The 22,281-nt window shown below is 48.4% G+C and overlaps 13 protein-coding genes across 13 annotated transcripts; 7 read left to right on the top strand and 6 right to left on the bottom strand.

The window, feature by feature from the left end:
* Nucleotides 1-594: 594 nt before the first annotated feature.
* Bathy06g02930 (unknown protein) lies at nt 595-1,041 on the top strand (the record flags this gene model as incomplete). Its single annotated transcript, XM_007512748.1, has 1 exon — nt 595-1,041. One exon carries the CDS (start codon nt 595-597, stop codon nt 1,039-1,041), a length of 447 nt encoding a protein of 148 aa, XP_007512810.1.
* Nucleotides 1,042-1,114: 73 nt separating this feature from the next.
* On the top strand, nt 1,115-2,113 carry Bathy06g02920 (unknown protein; the record flags this gene model as incomplete). The annotated part of the gene is made up of 1 exon (XM_007512277.1): nt 1,115-2,113. The coding sequence occupies one exon, from the start codon at nt 1,115-1,117 to the stop codon at nt 2,111-2,113; it is 999 nt and encodes a 332-aa protein (XP_007512339.1).
* A 63-nt stretch (nt 2,114-2,176) lies between these two features.
* Nucleotides 2,177-5,563, bottom strand: Bathy06g02910 (sensor histidine kinase; the record flags this gene model as incomplete). The annotated part of the gene is made up of 1 exon (XM_007512601.1): nt 2,177-5,563. The coding sequence occupies one exon, from the start codon at nt 5,561-5,563 to the stop codon at nt 2,177-2,179; it is 3,387 nt and encodes a 1,128-aa protein (XP_007512663.1).
* Nucleotides 5,564-5,864: 301 nt separating this feature from the next.
* Nucleotides 5,865-6,962, top strand: Bathy06g02900 (methylase; the record flags this gene model as incomplete). Its single annotated transcript, XM_007512741.1, has 1 exon — nt 5,865-6,962. One exon carries the CDS (start codon nt 5,865-5,867, stop codon nt 6,960-6,962), a length of 1,098 nt encoding a protein of 365 aa, XP_007512803.1.
* Nucleotides 6,963-7,152: 190 nt separating this feature from the next.
* Bathy06g02890 (predicted protein) lies at nt 7,153-7,752 on the bottom strand (the record flags this gene model as incomplete). Its single annotated transcript, XM_007512624.1, has 1 exon — nt 7,153-7,752. One exon carries the CDS (start codon nt 7,750-7,752, stop codon nt 7,153-7,155), a length of 600 nt encoding a protein of 199 aa, XP_007512686.1.
* A 369-nt stretch (nt 7,753-8,121) lies between these two features.
* Bathy06g02880 (predicted protein) lies at nt 8,122-8,943 on the bottom strand (the record flags this gene model as incomplete). Its single annotated transcript, XM_007512613.1, has 1 exon — nt 8,122-8,943. One exon carries the CDS (start codon nt 8,941-8,943, stop codon nt 8,122-8,124), a length of 822 nt encoding a protein of 273 aa, XP_007512675.1.
* A 490-nt stretch (nt 8,944-9,433) lies between these two features.
* Nucleotides 9,434-10,471, bottom strand: Bathy06g02870 (predicted protein; the record flags this gene model as incomplete). Its single annotated transcript, XM_007512515.1, has 1 exon — nt 9,434-10,471. One exon carries the CDS (start codon nt 10,469-10,471, stop codon nt 9,434-9,436), a length of 1,038 nt encoding a protein of 345 aa, XP_007512577.1.
* Nucleotides 10,472-10,622: 151 nt separating this feature from the next.
* On the top strand, nt 10,623-13,007 carry Bathy06g02860 (predicted protein; the record flags this gene model as incomplete). The annotated part of the gene is made up of 1 exon (XM_007512461.1): nt 10,623-13,007. The coding sequence occupies one exon, from the start codon at nt 10,623-10,625 to the stop codon at nt 13,005-13,007; it is 2,385 nt and encodes a 794-aa protein (XP_007512523.1).
* A 258-nt stretch (nt 13,008-13,265) lies between these two features.
* Bathy06g02850 (RNA Polymerase II CTD phosphatase Fcp1) lies at nt 13,266-14,738 on the top strand (the record flags this gene model as incomplete). The annotated part of the gene is made up of 1 exon (XM_007512496.1): nt 13,266-14,738. The coding sequence occupies one exon, from the start codon at nt 13,266-13,268 to the stop codon at nt 14,736-14,738; it is 1,473 nt and encodes a 490-aa protein (XP_007512558.1).
* Nucleotides 14,739-14,898: 160 nt separating this feature from the next.
* Bathy06g02840 (predicted protein) lies at nt 14,899-16,938 on the top strand (the record flags this gene model as incomplete). Its single annotated transcript, XM_007512547.1, has 1 exon — nt 14,899-16,938. The coding sequence occupies one exon, from the start codon at nt 14,899-14,901 to the stop codon at nt 16,936-16,938; it is 2,040 nt and encodes a 679-aa protein (XP_007512609.1).
* Nucleotides 16,939-17,071: 133 nt separating this feature from the next.
* On the bottom strand, nt 17,072-17,914 carry Bathy06g02830 (unknown protein; the record flags this gene model as incomplete). Its single annotated transcript, XM_007512562.1, has 1 exon — nt 17,072-17,914. The coding sequence occupies one exon, from the start codon at nt 17,912-17,914 to the stop codon at nt 17,072-17,074; it is 843 nt and encodes a 280-aa protein (XP_007512624.1).
* Nucleotides 17,915-18,520: 606 nt separating this feature from the next.
* Bathy06g02820 (predicted protein) lies at nt 18,521-19,282 on the top strand (the record flags this gene model as incomplete). Its single annotated transcript, XM_007512437.1, has 1 exon — nt 18,521-19,282. One exon carries the CDS (start codon nt 18,521-18,523, stop codon nt 19,280-19,282), a length of 762 nt encoding a protein of 253 aa, XP_007512499.1.
* A 121-nt stretch (nt 19,283-19,403) lies between these two features.
* Nucleotides 19,404-22,088, bottom strand: Bathy06g02810 (replicative DNA helicase Mcm; the record flags this gene model as incomplete). The annotated part of the gene is made up of 1 exon (XM_007512568.1): nt 19,404-22,088. The coding sequence occupies one exon, from the start codon at nt 22,086-22,088 to the stop codon at nt 19,404-19,406; it is 2,685 nt and encodes an 894-aa protein (XP_007512630.1).
* Nucleotides 22,089-22,281: the final 193 nt, after the last annotated feature.

The following is a 22,281-nucleotide window of genomic DNA, read 5'->3' as shown; positions in this document are numbered from 1 at the left end:
TTTCTCTCTCGCCCGGGTTTTGTGTGTTGTGTTCTTCTTTGGTTCGGATCACAATTTTGGAATATCTTTTTGTCCTCCCTTTAACGTGCGCGGGAAATGCGGTACCCGTGATGGATGTGCTCTCGTCGTCGAATTCGCGTCGAAAGAGGAGGCGAGATCTTAAAGGTTTTATCATCCTCGGCGTTGTTTCGCTGCTTTTTTTTCAGAAAGAAGCGCTTTCTTTTCCAAAGGGAGAGAGAACTCTTCAACTCGGTTTTGTGAGATGGAGGAACTTTTAACGAACCTCTCTCTCTTTTAATACTCTCTCGCTTACTCTCTTACTCTCTCACTCTCTCCAAAAAACAAAACAAAACAAAACAGTACTTGGGCAAATTCAAACCGGATAGCGGCGGATTCGAAGGCGACTTTAAAAACTACGTCCCGAAGGCGGTACCAATCGCCGCGAAGCATAAGACGGGATACGCTTCGATCCAACCGTTAGCGGATGTCTACGGAGAGCAGAAGGCGCACGACGTGGCGGCACTCTATAGCTTTCCGAACAAAGCCTCTTTCGACGGATGGTTTGACGATTATAAAGTCTCTGGTTTAGCAGAGATGCGACACGGGTTGTTGGACGGTCAAGTGACTTCCTACTACTCTATGGCCGGGGAAGATGTCGATTACGATGCGTTGACGCACTACGTCGTGGCGAACAAAAAATTCGCGAGCGCCGAAGCCAAGGAAGACTTCCAAACCAACTACGGATCGAAAATCAAAGATATCGTCGCTCAAACCAGTGGTTGCATAATCAAAGCTGGCCCGTTCACCCCGGAACAACGCGAAGGGTTTCTTCAAGAAGACGCGGACGACATTCAGCTCACCATTTTAATCGGTTTTCCGAGCGCGGAGAAGAGACAAGCTTTCCACGACATCCAAAGCGAAAACGGCATGAAAGACGTCCGAGAGCGCACGTTGGTCGGACCGTTGTATAACATCGACGCGTTGCCGAAAGATCATCCCGCGTTTGTCAGTGGTTCTCCCTTTGAGAGAAAAACCATGTAATCGATGATCTGCGTTGTACATATTTAAAAACATATTTTTTGCAAGAGAGAAAAGCGACACAAAATTAGGTAAAATGCCCCCTTCCTCTCCCTCTCGCTCTTCCTCCTCCTCCTCGTTTCCGTCGAACTCGAAACCGTCTCTCTCTTTCGCGCTCGCGTTACTCCGAGACGCGGCATCGGTTTTGGAGTTTCCAATCGCCAGCGCTTGCTCGGGCGTTTATTTTTACCGCGCGTTTCTCAAACAACAACAAAATGGACGACACCAATTACAATCGCAATCACAACGACGACGACGGGGAGGAGGAGGACAAAATGTGAAGCATTCGCCATGGTTTGAGCTCGAGTGCATCGTCACGACGTGTTTATATTTAGCCTCGAAAGTGGAGGATACCGCGAGGCGAGTTTCGGACGTGTGTAACGTCGTTCGGAGATGTCGTTTGCGGTTGCAAAAAGAAGCGGGGGAAGAAGAAGTTAAAGAAGAAGAGAAAAAGGGAGGTAGCGAGAACGAATCGAACGAGAACGAAGTCATCGTTGTCGGGGAGAGCTATTACGAGAGGAAGGATGTGGTTTTAGAGTTGGAGAGGGACGTTTTACGCGCGCTCGGGTTTCAGTTGCATCGAACGCCGCAGCCGCACAAGTACGCTTTAGCGCTCGTGAAAAGACGGTTCGGGGAGGAAGCGAAGGCGGCGACGAAAGTGGAGGTGGCGTTGGCGGAGAACGTGAGTGTGATTTTGGAGGCTGTTTTATTTGGAGATAATTCCGACGTGGACGATGGAGAGAAGGAGGTGAGCGAATGGGAGGTGAAAAGAATCGCGGTGGCGGCGGCTGCTTTGGCCGAAGAGATGTGCGGCGTGAGAGTCAAGCCGAAATGCGCGTGGGAAGAGTTGTTAGGTTTAGGAGGGATGGATGTTCAAGGAGGCGACGACAAGAACGGAATAGATCCAGAAAGAACAATAACAGCAACAACAACGAATGGTAATGGGTGTAAGGAAGTTATGATCAGAATGCGCGAGGACGTAAAAGTTTTGAAGGAAGCGTGTGCGAAGTACGAATCGCTTATAGAGTATAGTTGAATAAAGGTAAAATATTAGGTAGCTTTTTTAGAAAAGAATATGGTACAGTAGGCTAGTCCATTTTTAATTGCCTGGTTTCGCCTGCGCGTTCTTCACGTATCCGCTGTCGGCTTCGCGGAATCCCATGTATCTACCCAGATACACGTCTCGCAACAATCCTCGCAACGTGCTCGGGTAAAACGGTTTGGACAAGGTTCCGTCCATTCCTGCTTTTTGAATCGCGCTGACGTGTTCTGGGCCAACATTCGCGCTCAAACCGACAATCAAAGCGCTCGCGGGTGGCTCTTTAGCCAACTCGCCGTTTTCAAATTGTTTTCTGGCTTCGCTTTCCATCTCACGAATGCACACGGTCGCTTCGGTCCCGTTCATTATAGGCATCATTTGGTCCATAAAGATAACGTCGTACGGTGGAATATCTCCAGTTAAAATTTGTTTGTACGCGTCGCAGGCAATCTTGCCGTTGTCCGCGATGTGTGTAGTAACATTACACGCCGCCATGGAAACCGTGGCGACTTTTTGGTTCATCAAGTTATCTTCGACCAGCAAAACGCGCATGGACGAAATGTCCAAATCCCAATCGGCTTCGTGTTTCAGAGAGTCTTTGGGAGGAACTTTTCGTTTTTGCTCGGGAATTTTCAATCCCGCGGCGGAAATGGCAGCGTTGGGTTTATCGTCTATACCAGCGCCGCCATCGCCCATTGCTTTCGTGGAATTCGCGGTAGCGTCTCCTTCGACGCCGATGAGTTTTGAGGAGACGTTTCGAAACTGCCCAGACGAGGCAGCTTCAAAGCTTTGTCTCGCGCTTCCACCGCGACTCCCATCCCCACCTAGTTCTGGAGTTTCCGGTCGGGCCGCCATACCGTAGTTGATTCTGGAATCTGTGCCGTCGTCTGCGAATAACCCACACAAACGTCTCACGACTTTGAAAAATTCACCCGGTCGCACCGGCGTCATGCACGTTTCGCGTCGTTTCGCAGATTTTAAAAAGTTTTCTACATCCTTTTCGGAAATAGAGGCACGGGGTCTTCCTCTACGGTTCAAGTCGTTACTTTCTCCGTGTTCAAACCGGCCTTTGTTGATATCGATCAACTGCGCGGGCGAGCCGAATATGCACATGGAATGGTCCATGTCGACGAAATCGGCGATATTTTCCATCAACGTTTCCGTGTAGGTAAATACCACCGGTTTAATCGTCGAGTCTTTTTCAATCGCGATGAGTTCCTCGAGCGTACTTTGAATCCGTCCTTGTGGCGCGTAGAACGGACTAACGTCTAACGTCAACACGTTCTTATCTTCAATCCCGTAGCACTCCAATAAGTTTAACAAAAAGCTACGGCGCGGGCCGCTGTTTTCGCACACCACGTACAGTAAATCCTTCGGCAAGTGCGTGACTTCTTCACCCGAGGTGGATGAAAACGAGTTTCCATTCGCGCTGCCTTTCATTCGTTTAAAGGATAAAGCGATTGTAAACGTCGTACCGAAGCCCTCCATGGATTTGAACGTCACTGTGCCGCCCATGCATTCGACAATCGCGCGCGTGATGGATAAACCCAAACCGGTACCTTGTTTCCTCGTAGTTGAATCATTCGTCGGTTGCGAAAACGGAACAAAAACCGTGTGTTGTTTGTTCTTAGGAATTCCAACGCCGTTATCTTTGACGTTGAATTCTATGTACACTTCGGACGTGTCGACTCGGCCGTTCACGACGATGTTTACGATCCCTCGTCGTTTGGTTTCTTCCTCCGTCGCGGAGTATTTAATCGCGTTGTCGACAATATTCACCAAGCACTGGCGAATGCGAAAGTAGTCGCCGACGATGTTTTCGCAGAACAAATCAGGTGGATTAACTTCAAAAAATATATCCACGTTCCGTTTAAAACTAGTCGATCCTTGTTGCGAGATGTCCATGGTTTGCGAAAGCAAATGTTCCAACGTGAACGAATCTTCGGACAAATCCAAACCGTGCTTCGCGCTTTTATTCGCTTTCGTCTTTCGATTAAATTTGGCGTAGTCCAACACTTGGTTAATCAAGCCTAACAAAGCTTCCGCAGACGTCAATGAATTTTTAATTAATTCGCCGCTAAAATTGTCCATGCTCCCGTTTTCCACGGCCAAAGTGTTGAACCCGATGACTGAGTTCAACGGCATTCTCAATTCGTGCGTTATGTTGTAGAAAAAATCTCTCTGAAACTCCGTCAACAATTGCAACTCCTCTAACTCGTCCTTTGCTTTACCATCAATCACTCGAATGTTCCCTTGACACAACAGATACGAATATGCCGATTTTGTGCACACGTCTGCGATTAAATACCACTCGTGTTCGCTCTGAGCGGAGATGAAATTAAACTCTTTCGCTAAAAACACCGCAGGGAAAGAGCTCCAGCATATCGACTGCACAACTCCTAGCATAAAAAATCTCAATCGATCGTCCTCGTGTTCTAACTTCGTCGTTAACTCGTAAAACAAATACCCCATATTATACATGACGAAGATAAAACACAAAATCGCCAGGGACAAACTCAACCACCACATGTTCCCGCTGACAAAGTGACACAAAATGCCAAACATTAACATGAACTCGTCTAAAACGACCGACAAATACATCGCTTTCCTTTTCTGCCCGTTCTCCGGGAACGAAACTGCTTGCAGTTGATACGCCAAAACGATCAAAATCGGTGTCGTAAACATCCACTCCAAATGTCTCAATATGCTCACCAAACTCCCATCCGCGCCGTTCATCAACACATCCTCCCCGTAATACATAATCAAATGCGCATAAAACGCCACGCACGCGATATACGTCACCGTCGCGCTCAGATTTCTCCTCGGTGAATTCGATGTCCACGTCACGTCGTTCAACCCGATGAGAATACACGTGCTAAAAATGACGATGGCGGTCAGCGCGCTCGAATCGCACACCAAACTCAACCCACCCGCCGCCGACGAAAAATCCAGCCCTGCGCTCCCATTGTTGAACCCAAAAAAGTTCTTGATTGAATTCATCATCCGTTCGTAAAAGAAGAGCAACACTTTCACCTCCTCCGGGTTCTCCGCTAACGTTTTCCGCGTGATTTCAATCACCACGTCGAACCCAATCGTTAACAAAATCAGCGTCAACGGCGAACATCCCACGCCGTTCACGTTGTCGTTCATCCACCATCGATAGTACTCTTTTCTGCGCTCAATAGAATCATCTCCCATCTTTGCATTCTCAAAGCCATTTCTGTCGAATAATTCTTTGTTGTTCGTCTTGTTCTCGTCGTCGTCGTTGCGACCGTTATGCGCATAATTACCCTTGTCCGTGTCCGTCCCGTTCCCGAACAAAATATCTTCTCGATCGACGCGCACTTGATCGGTTGGAGACTTCGGGTGGTGTTTGGTTCGTCTCCCACCACCACCACCATTACCACCACCCGATGATCCTCCTCCTCTGGCTGCGTTTGTCGGCATCGTTTTGTGTTCGGGTAAAATGCGGCTTTTGAGACGAATTTTATTAACGAGGTGAACGGCTTTTTTTTCTCAATTGAAAAAAAAAACATTTGATTTTTATATCAAACGAAATACTCATCACATAAAGTGGTGGAATAACGCGACGGAGTGAACTTGAGAGAGAGGGAGAGAAACGAGATCGCGTTTTTTTCTCTCTGTGCGTGTGTCTGTGTGTCTGTGTGTCTGTGTGTGTCTGTGTGTCTGTTTCCTTTCGTATCTTGCTCGCTCTTTTTTTCTTTCATATCTCTTGGGATAACAGAAAATGACAACAATAGCGGAAAAGCACTTGCGCTCGGTCATACCGAAACCGAGAGACTCGGACGAGGAAGATCCGAAGGTGGAGTTGAACGAAGAAGGCGAGGTTTTGAACATCGAGGCGGTCACGGAACGGTTGGCGACGGATTTAAAGTTGACCGAATTCGCGTTGAAAGATATCGGAGAAGGTGAAGGAGGAGAAGGAGGGGACAGAACGGATTACGACGGAGACGGGATGGCGAAAAAATACGCGGAAGCGAAGACGCACGAGTGGCGTTCTCTTCTCGAGTCGTACACGTTCATGAATCTCGCGAAAGGTGGGAAAGATGGATCGCTGATTGGCGTGAATACGATTGTCGATTTGGCGTGCGGCGAAGGGCACTACACGAGGTCGTTGAGGAACGCGTTTCCTAGAGCGACTAGAGTCGTTGGCGTGGATATTGCGGAAGAGATGATTGCGATGGCAAAAGAGAAGGAAAAGAACAAACCGATCGGGGTAAAATATATCGTCCAAGACGTGAAAGAGGAAGCTGGAGCGAAGGACGAGGAACGCTTCGATCTCGCCACCGCCGCCTGGTTGTTGGTGTATTGCAAATCCGTGGCCGAGTTGAATGAGATGTGTAAAGCGGTTGCTAATTACGTAAAACCTGGCGGGAGGTTTTTGACCATCATCACAAATCCGCAGATGGCATTCGACTCGGAAGGGACGCCAACAACGGTACTTCCCGGGGAGACGCAAACGAACGTTTTATCCCGATACGCAAAGTACGGATTTACGGTCACCGTCCCGAGTGAAACACCGCAAGAAGGCGACCCTTTTACATGGTCGATTAAAACAAGCAAAGGACCATTGGTTATTGTTAACTACTACTTACCTCGATGCGCGTACAAAGAAAGCTTAGAGAAAGCCGGGTTTGAGAAAATCAAGTTTCATCCTTTCGAGCTCGATCCGAAGAGCGAAGGTTTCGGGAAAAACTTTGCCATCTCGCCGTTCTCGCACTTGGAAGACGCGGATTCGAACGACAAGAAGGAGTTTTACCAAGAGTTTTTGGATTATCCACCCGCGCTTTGCATCGAGTGTTGGAAGAGCGGCGGCGGGAAGTGATGGGGAAAATACACAATGCCGCAAAATCTTCGCGACGGAAAGAAAGAAGAAACCAGCAGCCAATCGAGAGACGTTCCATTTTTCAACGCATAAAATACAGTCGTGTACAAAGTCTTCTTCACAATACAAAACTTAATCTACTAAACTCAATACCTACAAAACTTCGCGCGGATCAATACACTCGTCATCGTCAAGAGTCAAAAAGAGGCTGGCAATAACAGCACTGCACGCCGCTAAAGCACGCCAACGTGTTCGTCTCCTTATCGATGACCACAACTTTGATATCGTTCTTAATCGACACGTACTCCTTCCAATCGCGCTGCATCGGTAGCGAACAACACCCGAACGGATACGTGTTCAAACTCCAGCACATGATTTCGCGAGTGAATTTATTGTAACTCATTCCAATCGGGCATCCTCTCTCGCCGCCGCAATACACGCAATAGTGCACGTAACAACCACTTTTTGGCAAAGCCGAGGAACTCTTGATGCCTTTGGCCAATCTGTGCGATTCTTTGTGCGTCAACACTCGTCGGAAATTGAAGCGCGGCAAATCGTCCACATCATCGTCGTCATCTTTGTTCATCGATTTAACCGCGTTCGGTGGAGCCGTGTGTGCCGTCGTCTCCTCCTCCTCCTCCTCCTCCTTTTCTTCTTCTTTTTCTTCGGGAAATGTGTCGAAGTTTTTCTCGGGAGTAGAGGACGAGGACGAGGACGTCGCGAGCGCGCCGTCGTCGAAATCGTCCCCGGACGAATTCGTCGGTTTTTCCAGAATAGCTTCTTTGCTCATGATGATGGTTCTTCTTGCGTCCAGAGATCGACCGACCCGACCCGACCGACCGGGGAGATCCCAAGAAAAGTTTTTGAGGTGTCTTTTTAAAATATCTTCGACTCATCAAAAACTGATGAAAAACACAAAAATAAAGGTCTACGCGTGTCTTTATCAAGCGGTACAGTACGTGTCTTTTAATAATATTGATTATATGTCGGCTAATGTTCGTGGTATATACTCTCTCTCTCTCTCTTAACTCTGAAGCACGGCGAGCGGCGAGCGTGTGTATTTTAATGTTTTGTTTTTTCCGTCGCGTATTTTTCTTCTCTCTCACTCTCTCTCTCTCTCTCTCTTTCTATTACGTGTGTATGATGTTATCTCTTCTGATCAAATGTACGCATCTGGCGCCATTTGCTCTTGCGCACTTCCGTGCTCTTCTAAATACTTGCTCGCTTCCTCTTTTACTGGTTCGTTTCCACACAAGAGCGCGTGTTTCAACGCCTCCGCGAACGCCTTCTTCGCCTCTTCCTCTTTCCCGCCAATCTTCGCTAAACACTGCCCTTTAAAATTATACGTCGTGCTTAAAATTTCGCTCGTAGAATCTAAACTCTGCTCTAACTCCTCCGCCACTTTCAACTCTTTCAACGCGTCTGCCCATTCGTTCATGTTCATGAACGTAAACGCCAACCTATTCGCGCTCGCGGCTTGTAAATCTTTCGACTCCAACTTGGAAAATTTCTTCACCGCCTCTCTGAAATTTTTCAACGCGTCGATGTATTCACCCTCGTTTCTATGCAACTCCGCGAGCGCGGCGTGTAAATCCCCGGCTCTGCCGTTCAAATCTCTCTCCAACGACTTCGGTAACCCTTTGGCGCCAAAATGTGGCGCGCACAAATCTAAACCTTTTCGTAAACAATTTTTCGCGCATTCGATGCCTTGTTTTTTATCCGTATCTGAAGTCCCTTCCGTCCTCGCGCTTTGCTCGTACGCGTCCGCTAATATCCTCAACGCTAACCCGTGCACCGGTGGTGGCGCGCCGTATCGTTCGCACAACTGATCCGTGCTTTCCATCATCTTCTTCGCTTTCTCGTACTCGCTGTTGCGTATCATCTCCTCCGCTTTGCCGACGGAATACATGACGATGACTGGGACTTGTTTCGGGTCGACGCCTTTCGAGGTTTGTGTTTGTTGTGATTTTTGTGCGTCCATCTTTTATGCGTTTATATCTGACGCAGCGATTTTTGCGCACTCTTCTTTACGCGCAGCGGTTCTGTCTCTCACTCTCGTTCGAGCGGAGCTTTTAATACGACTCAGTCGTGTAGCGCTTAAAAGCAGCGTTAAGGTTTACCACGAATACGTGGCTTTTTTAGCCGTCGTAATTGGAAAAATGACCTCGGTCTTAAAACCTCCTTCTGTGTTCAGATGATGCCAAACGACGATGAGTGCGTCTCAAAAGCAACAACTGTAGTATTACGCACCGACGAAAGACGTCTGATTGATTTCAATGCCAGAGCGAGAGCGTGCGCGTGATGTGGTGTGAGGAAGTGCAAGTGGGGAAAGTTGTTTGGGTTAAAAGTGGATAAACCCCCGAAAAAAAGGAGGAGAAAGAGGCGTAAAACAGAGGGAGGAGAGAGAGAGAGAGAGAGAGAGTAAATAAATAAATTTTCTACGCACATCAAAATCATCATCAATAGTAAAATTACACGTTCGTGGATCCTCCTCCTCCTCTCAATCCACCTATGGCGATTGGCGCGCCCGGACCGGCTAATTCCTTCCCTTCCTTCTGGCTACCGTTCGCCGCGGCGGCGGCTTTTTCTCTCGATTCGACTTGGGCGTACACGACCATGCCGACTAACGCGACGGCGATGCCCATCAAGTTTCGCCCGGTCGCTGGATTACCGATGACGGTGAAACCGAAACCAAGGACGAGCATGGTTTTTAAATGGCCCAAGACTTGGTAGGTGACCGCGTCGCATTTTCCAATGACTAAAAAGGTGGAGAAGTTGACCGAGACGGCGATGCCGCACGATAACGCCGCCCAGAAGAGAACGGGGACGGACCACGTGACATCGAACGGGGTTCCACCGACTAATTGCGCGTCCAATGGCAACGCTATGGTCGCTAAAATAGCTGCCATGTACGGGGACGCGGCGTATAAGAGCTGCGTGCTGCTCACTTGGAATTGTTTCGTGTAATGGTTTGTCCAAATTTGGGACACGCACGTCGTGATAACCGCGCAGACGGACATGAACGTCCCGAGACCGTTCAATTGCATATCCGTCACCGTAGCAATCCCCACACCGAGTAACAAAATGCCGAGCGCACCTTTAATAGAGCTCGAATACTTCTTCCCGTAATAAATCGTGTGCATCATCACCGTGCACGGAATAATCGCCAGCTTCGTCATCTGATAAAACCCGACCGAGTTAAAGCCCAAACTCAAGTTCAAAAACGCGATCGAAATCCCGTTGATGCACGAAAACCTCAACAAAGCTTGTCGTTCGACTTCTTTCGGCTCTAAAAAGTTATACTTCGCCGCGAACCGTAACGCGACCGCGGTGACGATCATGTGCATCGCCGTCAAAAAGGTCACGTATTGAAACTCTAACGTCGAGATTAAATACTTGTTCACGATGACGATGGACACCGAGGATACGACCGAGAGCGTCAACGCGCCAACCACGCTTAAATCTTTTCCATTCCCATTTGCCCCGTCGTTATTCTTAGTACTCTCCATCGAAGAAGTAAACACTCGGGAAAAAAACGACGCAAAAGTTCTTCTTTTACTCCGGTCTTTGATTAAATCCGAATCGTAAAAAAGTGACGAATTAGTATTCGTATCTTCTTCCCTCTTTAGTATTTCCCCGACGTCTAAAGAGCTTATCGCGATGTTCACGTCTTGTTCTCCTCCGGTTCTTCGCGAGTGCATAAATAATAACAACACCGAGCAGCAGCAGCAAGTACTAAAACACTCAGTTATTAAATGTTTACTATATATGCTCTGCGTGTGTTTCTGTTGTTTTGTGGGTTGTTTTTTTATCCCAAAGAACACGATTTTTGAAGAAAATTCGTGGTGCTCCTTTCGCAGTTCTTTTTTCTACAACATACACCCTAAATATTTTTTTTTTCTTTTGATTCATTTCTTTCTTTTCGCACGAAGCGTTTCTCTCTGTACACACACACACACACCACTAATTGTTGTGCTGTTACGTTTGCGCGCGCTTTTGCAACGCGCATCTAACTTTGGTGGTGAAAAGTCGGAGTGCTGTGGTCGAGCTTTATTTTACGCAGCTTTGAATTTTGACCACCTGCTATCATTTATTATACGCGCACAAAACAAGAGAGAATCAGTTTTTTACCTCAGGGAGGATTGGTTTTTGGGGGACAACGAACTTTTCTCTTCTTCTCTTTTAGAAAAAGAAACACGGGCCACTGCCATGGCGACATCGACGACGACGCGTTCTTCTGCTAAATCGCACAACAACGAGAACGCCATCTCGTCGATATTCATCGTCGCGCCTCGAGGAGACGTGATTATCAAGCGCGAGTATCGAAAAGATGTGCCAGAAAATCAAGCTGAGATTTTCTTTCGTTTGGTCAAGTTCTGGGGAGCGAATGAAAGGAACAGAAACGAAGACGGTGGTAATGGTGGTGTCATCATCGGGAAAGAGAACGAGAACGAGATTAACGGTGTTGGTGAAGGAGGAGGCGGGACGATGGATCACTCCGCGCCGGCGGCGTTTAACGACCAAGGGGTAAATTATTTGCACGTGAAAGCGAACGGCGTGTACGTCGTCGCGACGACGAGAGCGAACTGTTCGCCGTCGTTTGTTTTGGAACTGTTGCATCGAATCGCGAAAGTGATCAAGGATTATTGCGGGACGTTGTCGGAAGATGCAGTGAGGAAAAATGCTATTTTGACGTACGAATTACTCGATGAGATGGTCGATTACGGGATTCCGCAGTCTACGAGTACGGCGGCGTTGGAGAAGCACATTTTTAACGATCCGGTGGTGGTTTCGGAAAGTACGAGCGCGTTAGGCGCTTTAGGAACGACTGGACGTCTCGCGATTCAAAAGACCTTAGATATGAGGACTGGAATTGATGGCGTTGATAGAGCGATTGGCACGACAAAGACGGCGGTAATCGACGGACAAAAATCGCAAACGTATAAGAAAGCAGCCGGAGCGTTTGATAAAATCTTGTCCTCGAAAATTTCCAAGAACTTAATGTCCAAAGTAGACGACGTTTTAGCGAAAGGTGGTAGCAATAGCGGTGGTGGTCAAAGCAACAGAGACAGTGGCAGGGATGTTAGAGTGTCCTCGTCTACAGTTCCGGGTTCTGCGACGAACGTCTCCGTCGCCGACGACGGCGCGGGCGAGGCTATTTTCGTAGACGTGATCGATAAACTCAACGTCGTTTACGGTCGCGACGGGGAATTAGTCAACGCGGATATCGATGGGTGCGTCAAAGTGCGTAACTTTTTACGAGCGGCAAAGGATACCAGAGTGCGCGTGGCTATGCCGGAAGATTTAGAAATCGGCGGTCGCGAACGTGCGAATCGTCGCGCGACGAGCAGCGGTTTCGGCACAAACATCGACGACTGTAACTTCCACGAGACGTGCGATTTATCCTCTTGGGACGAAAATAGAACGGTTTCGTTGTTACAACCACCTCGAGGGGAGTTCAACTTGATGAATTATCGCATGTCTGCGAGCGATTTCACGCCCCCGTTCAAGGTGCAGTGCATCATTGACGACTCGACACCGTTTCAAATTAAGATTGAAATCATCGTCTATTGCGATTGGCGAAGCGACGTGCGCTCCTCGGCGACGGAATTTTCCTTCCCGCTCCCCAAGGCCACACAAAACGCCACTTTCACGTACGACCAAAACGAAGCCATCGGTGGTGGCCAAACCGAGAGCAACGAACGCGCGACGTCGGAAAATCAACAACAACAACAAAGAACCCACCACGCGATGTACGACCAAACTCGAAGATGTGTCACCTGGCAACACAAATCCCTCAAAGGTCAAACGCAAACCAGTTTACTCGTCCACGCGAGTCTCAACCAGCGTAAAGTAGGGTTTGAAACGCGGCGGGAAATCGGTCCAATCAGTGCCCAGTTCTCCATCCCAAGCTTAAACTTGAGCGGCATGAACGTTCGATATTTGAGAGTCTCCACCGCGGAAACCGGCGGCGCGAGCGATAAGAGCGTACAAAGGTGGGTTCGGTATAACGCGAAAAGTAACAACTACATCTGCCGAGTGTAGAAAGAAGCAGAAACTACTTGATACTCTTCATAAAAGCGTGTGTTATAGCATTAGAAGACATACATAGAGCAGCACAATGTAAAACACATTCATTCGCGTTTCGTAGGCATTTTATTTTGACTTTTGTTCTCCTCTTTTGCAAAACCAACAAACTTTTTAAAATCGTCAAAACAACTTTTCGAGATATACACACAAACACGCGCGGGTTTACTCGCAAAAAGGGAGTGAAAGATCCTTTGCGTACTCGTCAGAACTTTAATGCCGACAACGTTCAAGCGCCCGGCGCAACGCGTCATCTATCGCGCGCGCAGTCGCGACGACTCGCGGGAACCTTTAACAACAACTGAGGGAGAAGACGAAGAAGATTTCCCCAAAAGTGCAACGAAACAACAGAAAGTAAACGACGACGACGCGATGAAACCACCATCGAGAACACTGGTCGATGTGCAGCCAAAACTCGTCGAAGATGATGAGATGAAAATGATACCGAAGGCGCACGTGATTAAAGAGTCTCCGGTGAACAATCGAGAGGTTATTCGAGACGTTTTGCAAAGAGGCAAATTGCCTCTAGTTTTAGATTTGGACTCCACCCTCTTGCACTCGGTCGAGAAGACGAAGTTTCTCTTTCCAAACCCGGGCGAGAGCAATACGAGCGAGGAAGAGATGAAGATTATAAAACAGGCGCAGAAGAAAATTGAATCTCGTTTAGAATCGAGCCCGGATAAGTTCTTTTACGTCAACGACCAATACTTTACGAAAATCCGCCCGCAAGCGAGGCGGTTTTTGAGCGAACTTTCGGAGATGTACGAGCTGTACATCGTGACGGCGGGGAGTCAGGCGTACGCGGAGGCGATCGCGAACCAAGTTTTAGATCCGCTCGGGAAGTATTTTAATCGAGACGTGAATAGAATCAAAGGGATGAAGCAATGGAACAGCGAGGTGAACCAATGGGTGGACGTTCGAACAAAAATCGTAAACGACGCTTTGGAAGGCGCGGAATCGGTGACGATCGTAGTAGAAGATAAACCGGAGATGTGGGACGGTGAGTGCGCGGTGATGCAAGTGAAACCGTATTATTACTTTCCAGAGTCGTTGGAAGAATTGAAACTGTCGCATTTCTATAACATGACGGACGAATCCGAGAAGAACGATTCCTATTTGGTCGATAACATTTTACCTCGATTGAGAAATGTTCATCGAATGATGTTTCGAGAAGCGGTGCCACATTTTTTACAAAACGGAGGCAGCGCGGACGGACAGTATTGGCCGTGCGTGTCTGAATTGTTATCGCTCGAGCGCAAAAGTATCTTGCGAAACTGCTTCATCTGCTTTACGAACGTGTTCAAAATCCACGAAGTCCCGAAAGATTCCCAGATTTGGAAAGAGGCGAAAAATTTAGGCGCCACGGTCCAAGAAACCTTCATCGATAACGCAGATATCGCCAAAAGAACCGAATCTATAGTCAAAGACGACCGCACGACGCACGTCATCGTCGGCGAGCACGGTAAAAGAAACAAGGCAACCGGTTTAGTCCTCCCGACGTCGAAAATAAACCAAGCGAGACGGAACAATCGACCTTTGGTCGATTGTTCCTTCATCGCCGAAAGCGCGTATTTATGGAAACCGGCGGATGAGAAAGCGCACGAAGTCACCAACGTGGAGACGCAAACGGTAAAAGTCAAAGAAGGAAAATCATCTGCGAAAACCTCGGTGGTAAAGAAGAGCCGATGATCGTAGAAGAGTAATGCGCGCGTGTAGTAGCTTATTTAGCTTTTAAAATAGAGAGTAGTTTAGAGAGATGTCATCGCGTTGTTTGCGCTTTAATAGGTTTACTATTACTTCACACAAACTCCCCTACTCAGTCGTCAGACTCTCTTCACAAACTCTACACATGGAGGAAACTACCGTCGCGGCCAGTCGCGGCGGAACCCCCGTGGCGCGAGAAGGAGGGAACCAACGATCCTCGAAAATCCAACCTTTGGAGATTCCCACGCACTCGTCGTCGTCCACCAAGGAGGAGGACACCATCGTCGTCGTCGTTCCTCAACGGGAAATTGAGCACCAAAACGTCTCCGAGACGAACACAAATGTGGAACACGCTTTGAACGAATCCTCCGAGCAGTTGTTGAGCGCGAACAGCAGCAGCGGTGGAAAAAGAGAGCGAAGAAGAGGAGAGAACGGAGAGGACGAAATGGAGGAAGACGAGTCGAGTTTACGATCCCCGCGAAGTCCGAAAGCGTACGCGCAATCCGGCGTAAAAGTTGGCATCGAATTCGCCAGAAGCGTGAAAGTCGTTTTGTTCTCGACGAAGATTTGCATTTTGCTTTTGTTCGTTCCAATTGCGCTGGCGTTAGGCCACGCGGGAAAGAATATGTCTCCCGGACCGATCTTCTTCTTCTCGGTGTTGGCGATCGTTCCTTTAGCCGAACGTCTTGGGTTCGTGACGGAAGAAGTCGCCGCGCATACGAACGAAACGTTGGGCGGATTATTGAACGCGACGTTCGGGAACGTGACAGAACTGATCGTCTCTTTAATGGCGTTGAGGAATGGAGATACGCGGTTAGTGAAACTGAGTTTACTTGGGTCGATATTGACGAACACGCTGCTCGTGTTGGGCGCGAGTTTCTTTTTTGGAGGATTGAAATATAGCGAGCAGACGCACAACAGGAAAGGCGCGCAGTTGAATGCCGGTTTGTTGTTGTTGAGCGTATTGAGCTTGACGCTACCGAGCGTGATGAGCGAGACGTCGATGAGTGGGACGACTGAAGAGGAGAAAGAGAGGGACATATTGAGAGTGTCGAGAGTATCGAGCGTGTTCTTGTTGGCTGGGTACATGGCGTTTTTGGTGTTTCAGTTGAAGACGCATAAGCACATGTTCGTGAGCGAGAATAAAAACGAGGACGGAGGAGAAGAGGATCACGAGAGGAAAGCAAAAGAGGAGAAGAAAATAAAAGCGGTGAGAAGGACCGGCTCGACAGAGTCTATGTTCAAGATGAAAACGAGTTCGATGGAGAATTTACGAGCGACTTTAAAGAACATGGCATCGTCGAGTAGCAATCCGAAGCCGATACTAGCACGAAAAGCGGAAAGAGAAGACGACGAAGAGAGTGGAAGAGGTTCAGCGGTGCCACAGCCTCCGGTGTCTCCAATTCCAGAAAACGCGGTGAAAAATAGTGGTGCATTAGATATTACCAACGCAGGCGGTGGTTCGAAACTTGCAAAATTACGTTGGCAATCCGCGGTGAAAGACATCGCGCAGAAGAAAGAATTGAACATGCTGAAATGGGGGTCCGTGTTGACGCAAGTCAGCACCCAAACTCGAGTCAATTCCATGCAACGTAAACTCTCGCAATTGAACAAGAAACTCACAGAAACGCTTTCAGGGAAAGGTGCTCGAGAAGATGATAAGAACATCTTGTTTGGTTTCGAACGCGGGGACGAGATGGCTTACGAGCACAAAGACGATTCGTTGACGAAAGTTTCCGCGATGATTTGGTTAGCGGTGATCACTGGGTTTATTGCTTCACTTTCCGACGTGCTCGTGGGTTCCATCGACGGCGCCGCGCATCAATGGGGTGTACCCATGGCGTTCATTGCAACGATCGTGTTACCATTGGTTGGTTGTGCGGCTGAAATCACCGCGGCGGTGATGTTTGCGAGAAAGAACAAGATGGACATTTCCATCGGCGTTGCAATCGGAAGTTCCACGCAGTTTGCTTTACTCGTCATTCCAGTCACCGTTTTGATCGGATGGATGATCTCTGTCCCGATGAACTTAGATTTTGGTTTATTTGAATCCGCGAGCTTATTAGTCGTCGTTTTAGTCGTCAACGCAAACGTCGTAGACGGCACGTCGAATTGGTTAAAAGGCGCCATGTTGTTGTGCGCGTACGCGTGTTTAGCAACCTCAATATGGTTTCAGAAGTTCTAGTTGTGGAAACATTATCATGATCATATAGCGTTAATATCTTTGGTTGTTTTACATTACAATTTGTATTATATTACTTTCTGCTCTTACTCTTTTTACTCTCTCTCTCTCTCTCTCTCTCGTTCTCATCTATATTTTACATTCTTTTTTGCTTCGCGTCCATGAGATATTCTTGCGGGATATTCTCCAACGGTGCCGTCTCCAATAAGTAATCGAGAACTTGAATCTGCATTTGCTTCGCAGTCGACCCGTCGGACGCGTTCTTCATCGCCTCGGCGATATCCTCTTCCTGAAACCCCCACTTGGCGAGCGTTTTCGTCGCCTTTGCCTTCGCCTCCTCTGGCGTTTCGTTCTTCACTGGTTTCGGTTTCGGTTTCGGTTTCGGTTTCGGCGTAGATTGTACTTTCGGCGCCGGCGGAGGCGGTGGTGCTCGTCTCGCCGGTGGGTTATTCGGTTTCGTTGGTTTCGGCTTACTCTCTACGCTTCCCATCGTCGATTGCGCCGACGCCGCCGGAGCGCTCGCGTTCACGTACTCTTCCTCGACTTCCTCCTCCTCCTCGTCCTCCCAATACTCCTCCTCTTCCTCTTCCTCCCAGTTCTCCTCCTCGTATTTCACGTAATTCTGCGCCCTTCTCTGTTTCCTCTCCTCCGCCAAAATCTCCAGCACGTTTTGCGCGCCGCTTTTCCTCTTTGCCTTGGTCGTGTTGAACATTTGCGACGGTTTATACATCGTATCCGCGTCTTCAAAGTACGACTCGTCGAACGAGCCGTAGTTCGCCCAGTCTTGGCTGAATCCACCACCACTTCCTCCGGAACCTCCTCCTCGGTCTCCCGAACCTCCTTTTTTCTTCGTCGTTTTCTTCGCTCTGGGAACGATGGATTCAAATCGTTTCATCGTCCTTCTCCTCCCCGAGAAGCATTCATCACTCATCGCGGTGCAGGCAGAGGAAGACGCCGTCTTCAGCGAGAATGCAAACATGTTCGCGCGTGCGTTATTATGTACCAAACGCGTATTATCTGTGCGCGCGTGTTTCTTGCGTGTATCAACAGAGAGGAGGAAACAACAGAAGCGCGCAAAGTGCAGAGAGAGAGAGATACGATGGGGGAGATATTAATGATCTCTCGATGGATAATCTTTCTCTGGTGTTTTTGCTTTGGTGTAAAAAATCTCTCTCAAATTTTTGAAAAGAGAAACGCTCCGTTGACTGCCCCGCCCCAGAAAACGACCAATAATTACGAGGCAAAAGAGTGCAACAGGTGGTCAAACACCAAGAACATCATCGAGAGAACAAAAAGAACAGAAGAACAAAAAAGGAAAAAAAGAAGGAAAATCACACACGAACTTTGTTTTTATTATTCGACACATCATCTTTCACACCCAACCAACAGACACACGAGTTCTTCACAACAAAGAGACTCTTTGACTTTGTTTTGTGAAACGAAGAAGGAGAGAGAGACTGCACGTAACTTAAAAGAAGTGCACCACGTATATATATTCAGCTTTGCAAAAGAGAGACTGCGCTTTGTCATCAAAAACACATCAAAATCATAATCAGCACATTTTTGAAAATCCAAGGGGAGAGAGATGAGCAACACTGCGAAAGAGACGACGACGACCGGCAATAATAGTAACAAAGAGAAGAAAGAAGAGAAAGGTAAAACGATGGAAATGGTGAAATCAAAAGCGAACAAGATTATTGACGACGACGACGATAAAGAAGAAGAGGATGACCTCCCGAAACCTCCGCAATTGAAACCGAAAATGTTCATCGCCCCGATCGTCCTCATGGGAAGCAAACGCTTAGGCATCGATTGGAACGACGAAGAGACCAAGACGAAAATCCGGATGGCGTTTACAATTTCCGTGACATTATGTTACGTAGTCATCTTCTACATGTACAAGCAAGTGAAAAGGAAGGAGAAAAAATTGAGCGAAGATACCGTGGAGGTTACGGCGAAGGACCCGTACAACAACGGCGAGGAGAAGAAGGAGACGTTGACGTATTTCGAACACGATTTGAGAGAGGTGAAGAAAGCGGGGACGAGCCAGGCGTTCGGGTTTTTGATGACGTCGGTGTTGCATTTTTATTTCAAGTTGAATCCGCCTATCGTGTTGCAATCGATCATGTTGCCGCTGAACATGATGGAGACGCCGGCGTTTCAAGTGCACGTGCTCGGAAAAGACGGGAGTTCGAATAAAAAGTTGCAAAGGCCGTGGATGCCGGAGGAGAAACCGAACCCGTTCGCGGATTTGGCGAAAGTGATGAGTCCGCCTCCTGCGGAAAAGAAGAAGTCGGAGAAGGAGGCGAAGAAGAACGGGGAGAAGGAGGACGCAAAGAGGAAATAATACTATATATATTAAAGAGAGAGAGAGAAAGAAAGAAGGAGAGCGAGCGAGGGAGAATTATTTGTATATAACATACTCACTATATTTTACTTAGTAACAATAAGAATGCCTATCGAAACACCTATCGAAACTCATCCCCGTTGATGTCAAAATCGAAAGTTTTAAAAGCTTTACTCAGCTGTCGATCAGGATATCGAGCAAAATCTCGCATTAAGATTCCAACGCCTTTTTGCCCGATATGATTCATATTATTACCCATCATTTCGTCTTCGCTGCATCCGACGAGTTCGATGGCCACCGTGGCGTCTATTTTTGTCGCAACCTCGCGAAAGCACAGTTTTGCGTGCGCTTGCGCCAGTCGAATGGATGATTCCAACGCGCGCACGGTCGCTCGTCCTAATTCCACTCTGTTTTCTGCGACTTGCCTGCGTCTATTTTGGTAGTGCGCGGAGAGCATTCTTTCCGCGTCTTCGTCCAACGTTGGTTCAAATCGCGATTTGACAAATTTGATGTATTTTTTCACGCGCGAAAAGCTCCAAAGAGCGGTGGATTCGTCAAAAAATTCGACATCTTCGGCGGTTTCCTTTTCATCGTCCTCGTCGGAATCTGAGAGTTGATCGTCACCGAATCCTTTTTTACTATAACTTCGGTAGCGATTTTTGTCATTTGCGGGAACGTACAGTTCTCGATTGTTTATGTTCATGTTGTTGGCGTTCCCCGCGTTTTGACTCGCGCGCCATCCGTCAAAGGAGAACGGTTTCTTTTGCGCCGATGCGGACAGCTTTAACCGCTTATTAATGGTACCGTTGTTATTGTTATCATCCACTTCTCCGAGTATGTGCGACGCGACGCGCTCGTCCCACTCTGGATCTCTGGCATCTCTCAGGACTAAAACGACATCAAATCGAGAAAGCAACGGGGGCGCTAAACCGGTATTCACCGCTAAACTCTCTCGATCGTCAAACGTGCCTCTTCTAGGATTCGTCGCCGCAATAACGCTCGTTCGCGAATTCAACGTGGCAATAATCCCAGCTTTAGCAACCGATAACGTTTGCTGTTCCATGGCTTCGTGAATCGTGGCCCGCTCGTGTTCGCGAATACCGTCGAATTCATCTACGCAACACGTGCCTTTATCGGCGAGGACGAGCGCGCCAGCTTCAAGACCCCATTCACCGGTGGTGGCGTCTTTAACGGCAGCACACGTTAAACCGGCAGCAGTTAAACCGCAACCGGTGGTAAACACGGACCGTTTCGCTAATCGGCACGCGGTTTTTAGCAACTGCGATTTACCTATACCCGGATCGCCGACGTATAATAAGTGCACCTCGCCTCTCACTTTCGTTTTCGTCTTGACATCCTCTCGAGCGACGCCACCGACTAAGGCGAGCACCATGGCTAACTTCGCTCCAGCCATACCAAATACTCGCGGGCAACACGATTTCAATATGATATCCCTCGCTCGCAACGGATACTTTTGAGCGCTCGTCGATTGCCAAAACTTCTCGAACGACGCCTTCATCTCTTCGTACTCTTGGTCGTCCTCGACGTCGTTCGTTTTCCGGTCGCCGGCGTTTCCTTCCTCGTCATCAACGCTCAAAACGGTGAGTGAGTTACAATGCGCGACGAGCTCTATTTCACACCTTCTATCCCGACTGGCTTTCAACCATCGTCGACGAATCACGACGGACATGAGGAGTTCGTCGCCGCACTTGACAGCGTCCACGAGGTCGTCTTTTAGGACGACGAGCAAATGTTTTTGCGCACCGCCTAAATTCGCTTTAGAGCGTAAACCAATCGCTCGCAATTCATCGTCGGAATCAACGTCGTCGTTTTCTGAGTCGTCTTCGGGGAAGTATTTGCGTGCTATTCGTCCCGGTCGAGCGGAGGCGTCGTTCCCCGAATGCGCTAATTTTTGCGCGTCCGCCTCGAATCCATCATCGTCGCCGTCCGAATCGCTTTCTTCCTCATCTTCCTCATCTTCCTCGTCTTCGCATATTTGCACGCAAATCTCTTGATAATCTCTCGCCACCGGCATTGTGCATTCCACTCGACGAAACGTTCGATTCGTGCACGCTTTCGTTTTCTTACTCAATCTCTCAGAGTCTGCGGCGCTGTACTTCTCCATCTCCGCCGCGCTCGGACACTCCTCCGGCATCGTCGGTTCTGGCCTCCCATCCTCCAAATTCCTCGGCAACAAAAACCGGTGACCGCATTTCGCGCACTCGTACAGCGTGTCGCTCTCGAACGTCTTCGTCAACCCAACTCTGGTCACTTTCGCCTTCAACGTCCACATGCGACCGGCGTGTTCGTTCTTGACGTACCTGGAAATGTTCAAACTCGGAAAGGAGCTTTTGAACCGTTCAAAGTCCACGCGAACGCGAACGGTTTGTTTCACCTTGTGCCTTCGCGCGAATTCTTTCATTTTCTCGTCGATGTCTTCCTCTCCTTCATAATCATCTCCTCCGCCTCTTCGCTTCTCCGCTTCCAACTCCTTCCTCAAATCCTCCACCATTCGCACTCGTACAATCTCCTGCGCCGCTCTCGCCGCTTCGTCCAAAACCCCCATAGACGTCGTCGGTCGCGCTAACACCGCGTTCGCTAACTGCGGCAACGCGTGTGCGAATTCAATCGCGCACACGTGGATGGAATGCGGCGTCCGAGTGTCCGAATGTTTTAAAATCTGTCGCAACGCCTCGAGGTGATGTTGGACGAGAAATTGTTCGAATCTCTCCGCGAGTGTTTTCGGTGCTGGTTGTTTCGATGCGTGCAAAGCGAAACCAGACGCAGGAGGAGTCGCTGCTACCATTCTTCTTCCTCTTTTTACGACGCAGCAAAGGGAGTATTCCTGCGCATTGTAAACAATAAGGAGAGCGTTTTTGAAGAAATTTTTACTTTTAACCACTTGAGTAAAACTGAGGCAAATTTTGAATTTTCAGCGCGGAGTATGAATACGATGACAATGACAACGATGATGTTTTGGTTTCTAATTCGCGCGGTCG

Source organism: Bathycoccus prasinos, assembly GCF_002220235.1.
Source record: "Bathycoccus prasinos genomic : Chromosome_6".
NCBI classification, from domain to species: Eukaryota; Viridiplantae; Chlorophyta; class Mamiellophyceae; order Mamiellales; family Bathycoccaceae; genus Bathycoccus; species Bathycoccus prasinos.
Note: the sequence above shows the minus strand (reverse complement) of the source record. Positions and strands in the feature narration are given on the sequence as shown.